Here is an 8,658-nt window from a genome sequence, read left to right on the forward strand (position 1 = left end):
GAAGGAATGTAGATGGAGTTAGAATGGGTTGGATGCAAGGCTTTGCAAGCCTTGTGCGAATATTATATGTAGGTCAAACTCGCGTGTCGGATCATATCGGCGAGGGTGTGTACAGGTCCATTTCCAGCAGGGCAGTCGCCAGCCTTCGGCGTTCTACTAAAGATAGTAAGCCAAGAGCATTCCAGTAACCATTCTCGGATGTGCTCAGACGAATACCGTTGAATACGATGTACTCCACTGGAAATTAACGTGTACATGTCCCGCCTTACCACGGACCGGCTATTCGTAGCAATATTGACGAGACCCCGAAGCCGGCGGACTTGGAAAGGCTGTGCCATGGACCAATACCGTCGCGTTATCAAAAGTATCCGAAACGCGACTAGGCCGTTTTCGGAGCCGTGGGGGCGCGAAGCTAACATGACGAAGGGCCGATATCCTGCGGATTATTTTCTCCAAGTTTTTACCTATTTCGTCAAAGGTATGCCTCACGAATATCATTTGACCAAGCCCCGCAAACTCGAAGTCTACCGGTGCTCTTGTTCTAGGAAAACCTTATCGCGCATGTACTATGGAGGGTGTGGATTTTTTGGTCGACTGGCATTCGTCACAGTTTACCAAGGTCTGATCCCCGTGTACCCAATACCGGTGTGATTATTTGCAAGCGTTCTGCAGTGAACATATGAGAGGCGCGAAAGGGCCGAGTAGAGAAGTAACTCCATGGTAGCATTGGAATAGTCAGTAAGAACCCACGCGCGTTGAATATCCAGGCTTACACTGATGCATTCAGAATTACAAGTGCATTTGATCTTCGTTTTTAACTCATGAGACAAGCTTTGATTGGATGATAGAAAATGTGACGCAAAAATATCAGCTCATTTCACTCCAAAAGGATATTGCGCGACTGGAGAGAAAAGGCATTGAATTTATTTCTCCCTGCCTGTTGCACGCCCTCGAGTATCTTTCCATTGCTGGACCCACGTCCCCACGAAGCTAACAATATCAGCCTGCGCTGCCGCAATGGCTTTGGGGGGCTTAGGAGTCTGGCTCGCAGTGACCCCATTAGCTTCCCAATGATGGCCAGCGCCTCGAAGACCATCCCAGACGTCTTCCGGTGGATTGTCAATCACAATCCAAGGTTCTGACACCGTCGACGGGCGAGAGCGCTCTGCAGCCGCAGGGGTGGCTTCGCGCCACACGTCCGCAAGACCGTTGACAATGGCGAGCCGAGGGTATGAGATGTTGAAGCCGCCGTATTTGTTCACTTGTGTGACGTTGGGCGAGGCGGTTATGCCAAACTCAGATGCACAGTACGAGTTCTCGAACTTGAGATCTAAGATGCGTGATAGCAACGGTTTGCCGAGTGAAGAGTCGAATCCGGAGCCGGTGACCCAGTAACCCCATTCCGTACAAGTCTGATAACCCCACGAGTCAAACTGTGCCGCAGGAACGGCAGCTTTGGCCGAGGAAGCTGACCTGGGGATAAGGGAGGAGGCGGGCATCAAATTGTCCAGAGAGATTGTATCTCGGCGAGCGGAACGTTCGAGGTATCCAGCATAGTTGAGCAAGCGCAGCGTGAGCGTACTGTTGCCACCGTAGCCCGTGGCCTTGAGGATCGCAGCAGCCGAGGCATTTGTCGCAGCGGATGAGGAGTACTGCAGTTTGGAACTTGTGATGATCTTGCACCAGTTGCTAAAGGTTCCAGAGCCGATCGTGGAGTCCCAGTTTCGACTCTGCCAAGAATATACACCACTGTAGAGATTGCTGACGAAATTCTGGTCTATTGCAGTGGTCGCATAATTGAAGAATGTTTTGAATTGACCCTTCAGAGTCGCGTTCTTGCTGTCGATGAAAACTTTGTCGACAACGTCGGTGATGAACTGCTGAGTCCAAATACAGTCAGCTGGTCCGTATTTTCGAACAGGTTCCAAGTACTGCCAAAAGTCGATGATGGCTTCAGTCACGCCTGATGACGAGATGCCACCCCAGAAAACATCTGGATACAGCTTTCTGAGAAAGGCCGACTGTCCTCCGGAGTAGGATACTCCATAAACGATCCAAGGAGCGTTCGAAGACGTGAGGTTCTGACTCTCGAGCCCAGGAAATTTAACATTTCGAGCAAAATAGGCTGCGTCAGCGAGTGACTGTTCCGTTGTCAGGAACCTTGCGTCCGCTGTTGCAATGTTCTTGAAAGGGAAACTTGTCCCGTAATATCGATGTTCCAAGATTACCCCAATACCATTGTGGGCCGAAGCAAGCTGATAAATGATGCCCTTATCGAGGAGTGGAAAGCGATAGTCTCCAGATGCTTCGCCTGCCATGAAAAGGATCACTGGACCGCCAGGCTTATAGTGGCTGGCATCGAACCAGTAACGATTGTTGAAGGTGCCATCGCTATGCGGTTCGTACCGGCTTGAGTTCTTGAAGTGATCAATGGGAATGGACAGATTGTAAGCTGGATATGATGCAGCCAATGCTCCGCTCGCAGCTCGTAGTGTAACTTCCCTGTCAGCATTGATGAAGCGCTGTGGGCCACCCAATGCACCGCTTACAGCGGTGGCAACAAGGGAAAGAGATACCAGCAACAGCATTGTGATGTTCCTCCTGGGAGCTTCGGATCCGTGCCACGGTTACGGCACTGGGATGTGAAACTGATCTCTTAAGAGTGAGAAAAAACAACAGATGATGAGATTGAGAGCACTGCGATCACAAAAGAGAATGCCTAAAACGCGCTGTTTGCAAGCATCAATCTATGCGATTAAGTCGTGATTGTGATTATAACTCTCGAATTGGGAAGGTGATATACCTAGATATGCATTGACGATCACTATTCATGAATGAGTCGCGTAGCAACTTGGTCAGACCAATGAGATGGTCATGGTATCCGCCTTCCCTTTTTAGGAGGTCACTGCGCACTATCAACCATGTTAGCTAAAGGCCATTAAATTATTGAACGACCTGCTTATAGAAGGCATTACCAGAACGAGGAGAAGCCCACCTAGCTAGAACGAGAAGGTGGCTTTGCCAGGCGTTTTCTCGGCCGGTTCGACTTTGGACACATGAAACATGTGTGCCACTCGTCTCAGGATTCTATGGAAGATGCAATTCAATTCTTTCAACCCTCGTTGAAGCAACAGTGTTTCTCAAGGGTGAGCAGACTCAGATACAATTTGCCCGTGGCCAAAAAGAGGTGCGTCAGGCCATCACTCGAGCGCGAGGTATTAGTTCCTGAAGAGTGCTCAGTCGATGTTCGTGTCTTTAAGATTCACATTGCTGGTCATCATGATCCCCTGTAAATGGTGCGATACTACGTACCTTAGCTGACGTAATTATGAGTGCGGTCGCGAAGAATCCAAGGCGCATGATAACCATGAGGATCCACTTTCTGACATGCAATCGCGAAGTCCCAAGCCCCATAGTCGCGATGAAGAATCTGTCGCGCATTTGGAATCTGGCTGGGTGATGAGTGAAGCAGCTTGACGCTACCTGAGGCGTGTTTGGAAACTTTTGGCGGGCAGCCCTAGCGTAACCGCCCTAACGCGTCTCATCTGGGCAAATCAACAACACCGACAGCATCTCCAACATGTGAGGATGGCGTCCATGGTCCCCAGCATCCCGATAAGCCGCCAACTCCCAACAACGGTCGGAAAATCCTGTGATCGATGCCGTCGCAATGAAAGCCGACTTAGTTCGTCCTACAGAGTCCACGCTGCGCACGTCCACTGAGCGTGTTACCAGTGCGATCCATTTCGGCCATGCTCTCTGTGCGTTGGAGCGAATGTCTAATGCTTGAAAAATTATCCAAATGAATCTACACAGGTGGTCAAACGTCGGCGGGCTGAGGAGGACTCCAAATCTATGATGCAAGAGCCAGCAGGACCTGCTCAGAATGTTTACGAAACCCCTCAAACTCCCCGTCACAGCACTCTCGATCCCAAAGACCCAGTGTAACTAGCATGGCAAGCGCTGATGCGGTGTCTACGATAGGTATCGCTAAGAAATCTGTGAACTGGGCAGTCACCTAGAGCTGAGGAGAACGACTTCTGCCATTCCTGGTGGCCAAGGGGATAGATAGTACCCACCCGGCAGCCCGGAGAGAACGTGCAGAGCGGCGACCGATTGCCTCACTTCTACAGCACCCTCTACCAGAAAAAAAAGCTCGTGAGGAACCTGCTTGAGGAATATTTCGATTCCGTGACCCATCATCCAGACGGAGATCGCTGCACCTCATGCCCGAGGTCTGATGGTAGAAATTGAGTACACTTGTCTTATCGCGGGCTATATGCTGCCTTGCTGGGTCGATTATGGCCTTTTTTTGTTGCCGAGTGCGGTGTCGTGGCACGGTCCTTTCATCATGCAGATTGCGCTGTCTCTGATATTGGTCGTCGTGTCGTTCTTCCTGCCCGAGGTAAGCGTCTTCCAGAATCTTGCTGTAACTGCTCAATAACTTCGCGTCAGAATCCAAGATGACATGCAAAGAATGGGTTTATGCAGATGAACATGCAAACAATTGCTGATCTGCATTCTAATAGAGACACCGAAGTCGAATACGTGCAGAAGGTGTACCTTGAGATCCAAGAAGCTGTTGTTTACGAAGCCGAGTTGGGAAAGGCTGGCTGGCTGGCTGGTGGGTATGCTACACATTCTGCCATTCTCGAGCAACTTCACTGATTGCGATCCTTCATAAGAGATGTTCACCCGCTATCGTAAGCGCACGAACGTTGGCATTACTGGACAGATGTTTGCTCGGCTCAAGTAAGTGATTCGAATCCTTAGTCATCTACCAATAGATTGCCCTCTTTTTGCCGTTGAGCAATGTACTAATAGGCCCTACTGCTTTTGGGTATCAACCTCAATTCGTTCTACCTTCCGAGTACGCTTTCCTCCTCTGGCCTCGACGGCAAGAAATCTCTGCTCTACACGTGGCGTACGCGCTGCCTTACACCATAGCTACCATTGTAACATGGTGGCTCGCCGACACAAGATGGCCTAGGAGCAGACCGCCTTTGCGTTCTTAAGGTCGGTATTGCTACCTGCGATCGCCATATAGAAGCAGCTGTTGCTTTTATTCTTGATAACTATAATGATAACTTCCGGTTCGTCCTGTCCCGGCTCTTTGGTGTAGATAGCGTAGCGTTGTTCGGTTTAACGCGAGAGCTTAACGCATTGGGCTACTAGACTGTATAGGCTGTTTCTAGTCATTCGTACGTCAAAATATTTGGGAGAACATTAATTATACCTCAGCATCGCGTAGTATTGTGACTGGCTATGAGGATCCGTATTCTCAATTAACCCCCTGGTTCGAATATGTTAGGTCTGAAGTCGGTCTGTCTCGTCAGGCCAATATGAGTACGGAAATACAGAGCAAGTTACTAGGGCACGGAGGATCTTCTTGGAAGCACAGCATATATTTATATTGAGATATCGAGAACCATAACTCGCATAAAGTGGTGTAAGAAGAGCGACGACATGTGTATTACTAGTTGTTAAGGAAGCACACGAACGGCTACTGACATAAGCGAGACCTTGGCTAATGAACTCACGCGAAGGCATATAAGTGTATGGCAGAACCCCTATGCCAACACCTTACCACCTCTGTGTAGAATAGTAGGTATAATTCGTGCTGAAGATGTTTATATAGTCACATAGAACCTAGACAGAACTCTAACACTTCGTCCCTAAGCCATCGTAGGTCACCACCGTGGCCTTTTATTAGCCAGAAACCCTACATCCCCCTAGTACCATCCCGTGCCACCCTTCGACAGCTTTAGCTGCCTCTCCCAAAGCTGAATCCTGACATCGTACCAGAGTTGTGGCCCAGGTAAACACCAGTATTGCCACTGCCTAAAAACACGATGTGGTGCGACTATTCAACCCTCTCCATAGCCTTCGCGATAGCATGTTCTAACAATATATCCTAGGCGGCGGCAATTTCTCTCAACGTAGATATGCCTTCACCTTCTCTAATAGCGGATACTTTGATGTCGCAGAGGTCGCGCTGGGACTACTAAGTGGTGGAGAAAAGGTCGTTTAAGTTGTTGATTAACTTAGTAATGTCCTTGATTAAGTCGTCTAAACTACTTCTCTTAATACAATGCCTACTTGGCTTTCTACCGTACGCCAGACCGGTTCTGGCGCTTAATGGCTAGCTGGCGCAGTTTCTCATGGAGCTTTATCATAGCCAGATGCAGATCTATCTACGGATCGTATACCACAAGGCTGCTATCCTGAGGCTCTACCTGGCTCTTGTATTGGTTCGACACGCCTTCAGCTTCTGCGAATAGTTCTACGATCTAGCCTAGCAAGGTTTCAGCGTGCTTGACGTTTGCCTCTGACCTTAAACGCCCCTGAAGAGATACCGTATCTCGAACATTATCTAGGCCTAGAGAGTTGCCCTACCGCGACAAGCGGAGTCTTGCATTGTTGAGTTTCAGCTAACTAGTCTGGAAGTTTCTCCTAAATGCGCGGCCGAGTTTGATGAATTCAAAGCACTTAACTGTGGTGTTGGATAGGTCAGCGAGGGCGACGACGCCTACAAAGAGACCGGCTGTCTCTGCCATATCGGTCCGCTGAAGTGAATATAGCGAGGATAGTGAAGACGGGGCAAAAGCAGAGAGATGGGTGCACTTCTGCTTGAGGCTTACTTCTGACCTGAGGTGCGAAGGCAGTAGTAGCGGCGTGGACGAGTGGTGGTCGTTCTTGCACAGGCGCGCGATCGCAGGGTGCTCATTAGAGAACGTGCCAGCAGCTCAGCTGAGACGCCAGCTTCAGCCTCGTGCGTGAGCAGCTGTGCCGCTTCGCAAAGCCTGCAACAACGCGCAGCCTAGCCGCTGCCAAAGCACAATGTTCCCCTCTAGCATCACCACTACGTTTGCAGGCCACGGGAACGAGGGAATGCAAATTGGATACAACACTGGCTCTATCCACGTCGCTGCACCAGGCAAGTGGCCGTCCACTTTGACCCACACTTTGACCCATCTTGCGCTAACTAATCGCGCTCCTCTGTAGAACGTCCAGAGACCCCGCCGCAACCCTCATGCTTCGTGCCGTTCCGCCGCGATGCCGACTTTGTCGACCGTGGCACGCTGCTCGATCAGATCCGCGAACGATGCGCGGCGCCAGCATCGCGAGTAGCTCTGGTGGGCCTCGGTGGGGTGGGGTAAGTTTGGCGGAAGAGCTTAGGGTCAGCGATCGCATCTCGCATCTCGCAGCTGACCCAGACACAGGAAGTCGCAGCTGGCTATCGAGCACTGCTACCGCACAGCCGAGCAGTCGCCGGAGACGTGGGTGTTGTGGGCGCACGCCAGCAATGCAGCTCGACTCGAGCAGAGCTTCCGCGAGATAGCCGACCAGGTTAAGGTTCGCGGCCGGAAGGACCCGCACGCAGATGTGTTTAAGCTAGTGCACGACTGGCTGCGCGACGCAAAGAACGGGCAATGGCTGTTAGTACTCGATAATGCCGACGATGCTGCTGTGCTTTCTCCAACAGGCGGCAGGAGCAACACTCTCCAGCAGCATCTATCGAGGTATCTGCCCTCAAGCAGGCACGGCTCTGTCCTGGTAACAAGCCGGACAAAGCGCGTGGCAATGCAGGTCGTAGAAGACAGCGATATCATATTAATAGAGCCAATGCACGATGCGGCTGCACATATATTACTCCGCAAGAAGTTAGGGAACATAGAAGAGGAAGACAGCAGCATTGCCCAGCTTGCAATGACGCTTGATCACATGCCGCTTGCTCTTGTACAGGCGGCAGCATACATTCGGGAACGAGCGTCGCGCTGCTCAGTGCGGCAGTACCTAGAGGAGTATCGGCAGAACGACAGTAGGAAGACAAGCCTGCTGAACCGCGAGGCGGGTCATCTTCGCCGAGATAGAGCAGCCAGCAACGCTGTCCTCATAACGTGGCAGATCTCATTCGACCACATACGTAACACAAGACAGTCAGCGGCAGGCCTGCTGTCGCTGATGAGCTTCTTCGACCGACAGGGGATCCAAGAAGCTCTGCTCCATCGTCAGAGCAGCACAGTAGCCGAACACGGGTTGGCTATACAGCTGAATGACGGGTTTGAGGACGATGTGCTGGCCCTACGGGACTACTCATTCATTGCAGTGACTAGAGATGCGAGCACGTTCGAGATGCATAGCCTAGTGCAGCTAGCGACGCGTACGTGGCTGGAGAATGAAGGGCAGCTAGACAAGTGGAGGAAGCAGTTTATTTCTATCCTTTGCGCAGAGCTGCCGACAGGAGAGCATAAGAACTGGGAGAAGTGCCAGGCGCTGTTTCCACACGCACAGGCGGCATTAGCACAGCGGCCGCAAGATAGAGAGTCGCTGAAGGAGTGGGCGCTCTTACTGTACAAGGCGGCGTGGTACGCATGGCAGCGAGGAACAGCAGACGAGGCAGAGCAGATGTCAGTGACGTCTATGGAGGTCAGGAGCGAGGTGCTTGGGGAACAAGATGCGGAGACGTTGACAAGCATGGAGATGGTGGGACTAGCTAGAACGCTTGGGGGCAAGTACGGAGAGGCAGAGACGATGTACAGACAGACGCTGGCCCTAAAGGAGAAAGTGCTCGGGGATAAGCATCGAGACACGCTGGGGAGCATGAACAACTTGGCGTCAGTGCTGAACAGCCAGGGCAAGTACGAAGAGGCGGAG

The 8,658-nt window shown here is 51.3% G+C and overlaps 5 protein-coding genes across 5 annotated transcripts in view; 3 read left to right on the forward strand and 2 right to left on the reverse strand.

Moving 5' to 3' along the window:
- Positions 1 to 72: 72 nt before the first annotated feature.
- Positions 73 to 800, forward strand: CC84DRAFT_888760 (uncharacterized protein). The gene has a single exon (XM_018187801.1). It carries the CDS (start codon positions 256 to 258, stop codon positions 649 to 651), a length of 396 nt encoding a protein of 131 aa, XP_018034486.1. The 5' UTR covers positions 73 to 255; the 3' UTR covers positions 652 to 800.
- Positions 801 to 923: 123 nt separating this feature from the next.
- On the reverse strand, positions 924 to 2,832 carry CC84DRAFT_1188589 (serine carboxypeptidase; the record flags this gene model as incomplete). The annotated part of the gene is made up of 2 exons (XM_018180996.1): positions 924 to 2,478; positions 2,804 to 2,832. 2 exons carry the CDS (start codon positions 2,830 to 2,832, stop codon positions 924 to 926), a joined length of 1,584 nt encoding a protein of 527 aa, XP_018034487.1.
- A 163-nt stretch (positions 2,833 to 2,995) lies between these two features.
- CC84DRAFT_1166230 (uncharacterized protein) lies at positions 2,996 to 3,452 on the reverse strand. The gene is made up of 2 exons (XM_018178902.1): positions 3,313 to 3,452; positions 2,996 to 3,225 (listed from the first exon to the last, which is right to left on the reverse strand). Exons 1-2 carry the CDS (start codon positions 3,439 to 3,441, stop codon positions 3,193 to 3,195), a joined length of 162 nt encoding a protein of 53 aa, XP_018034488.1. The 5' UTR covers positions 3,442 to 3,452; the 3' UTR covers positions 2,996 to 3,192.
- A 934-nt stretch (positions 3,453 to 4,386) lies between these two features.
- Positions 4,387 to 4,739, forward strand: CC84DRAFT_1166231 (uncharacterized protein). The gene has a single exon (XM_018178903.1). The coding sequence runs from the start codon at positions 4,498 to 4,500 to the stop codon at positions 4,666 to 4,668; it is 171 nt and encodes a 56-aa protein (XP_018034489.1). The 5' UTR covers positions 4,387 to 4,497; the 3' UTR covers positions 4,669 to 4,739.
- Positions 4,740 to 6,091: 1,352 nt separating this feature from the next.
- Positions 6,092 to 8,658, forward strand: part of CC84DRAFT_1207310 (uncharacterized protein) — a gene marked incomplete at both ends in the record, with an annotated part of 3,434 nt that continues 867 nt past the window's right edge. The window contains 5 exons of the mRNA XM_018182092.1: positions 6,092 to 6,112; positions 6,510 to 6,561; positions 6,662 to 6,772; positions 7,006 to 7,156; positions 7,224 to 8,642. Of these exons, the coding sequence (XP_018034490.1) occupies positions 6,092 to 6,112; positions 6,510 to 6,561; positions 6,662 to 6,772; positions 7,006 to 7,156; positions 7,224 to 8,642 (1,754 nt within the window). The remainder of the gene's footprint in view (positions 6,113 to 6,509; positions 6,562 to 6,661; positions 6,773 to 7,005; positions 7,157 to 7,223; positions 8,643 to 8,658) is intronic.

The sequence above is a fragment of the Paraphaeosphaeria sporulosa genome, assembly GCF_001642045.1.
Source record: "Paraphaeosphaeria sporulosa strain AP3s5-JAC2a unplaced genomic scaffold CC84scaffold_7, whole genome shotgun sequence".
Classification (NCBI taxonomy): Eukaryota; Fungi; Ascomycota; class Dothideomycetes; order Pleosporales; family Didymosphaeriaceae; genus Paraphaeosphaeria; species Paraphaeosphaeria sporulosa.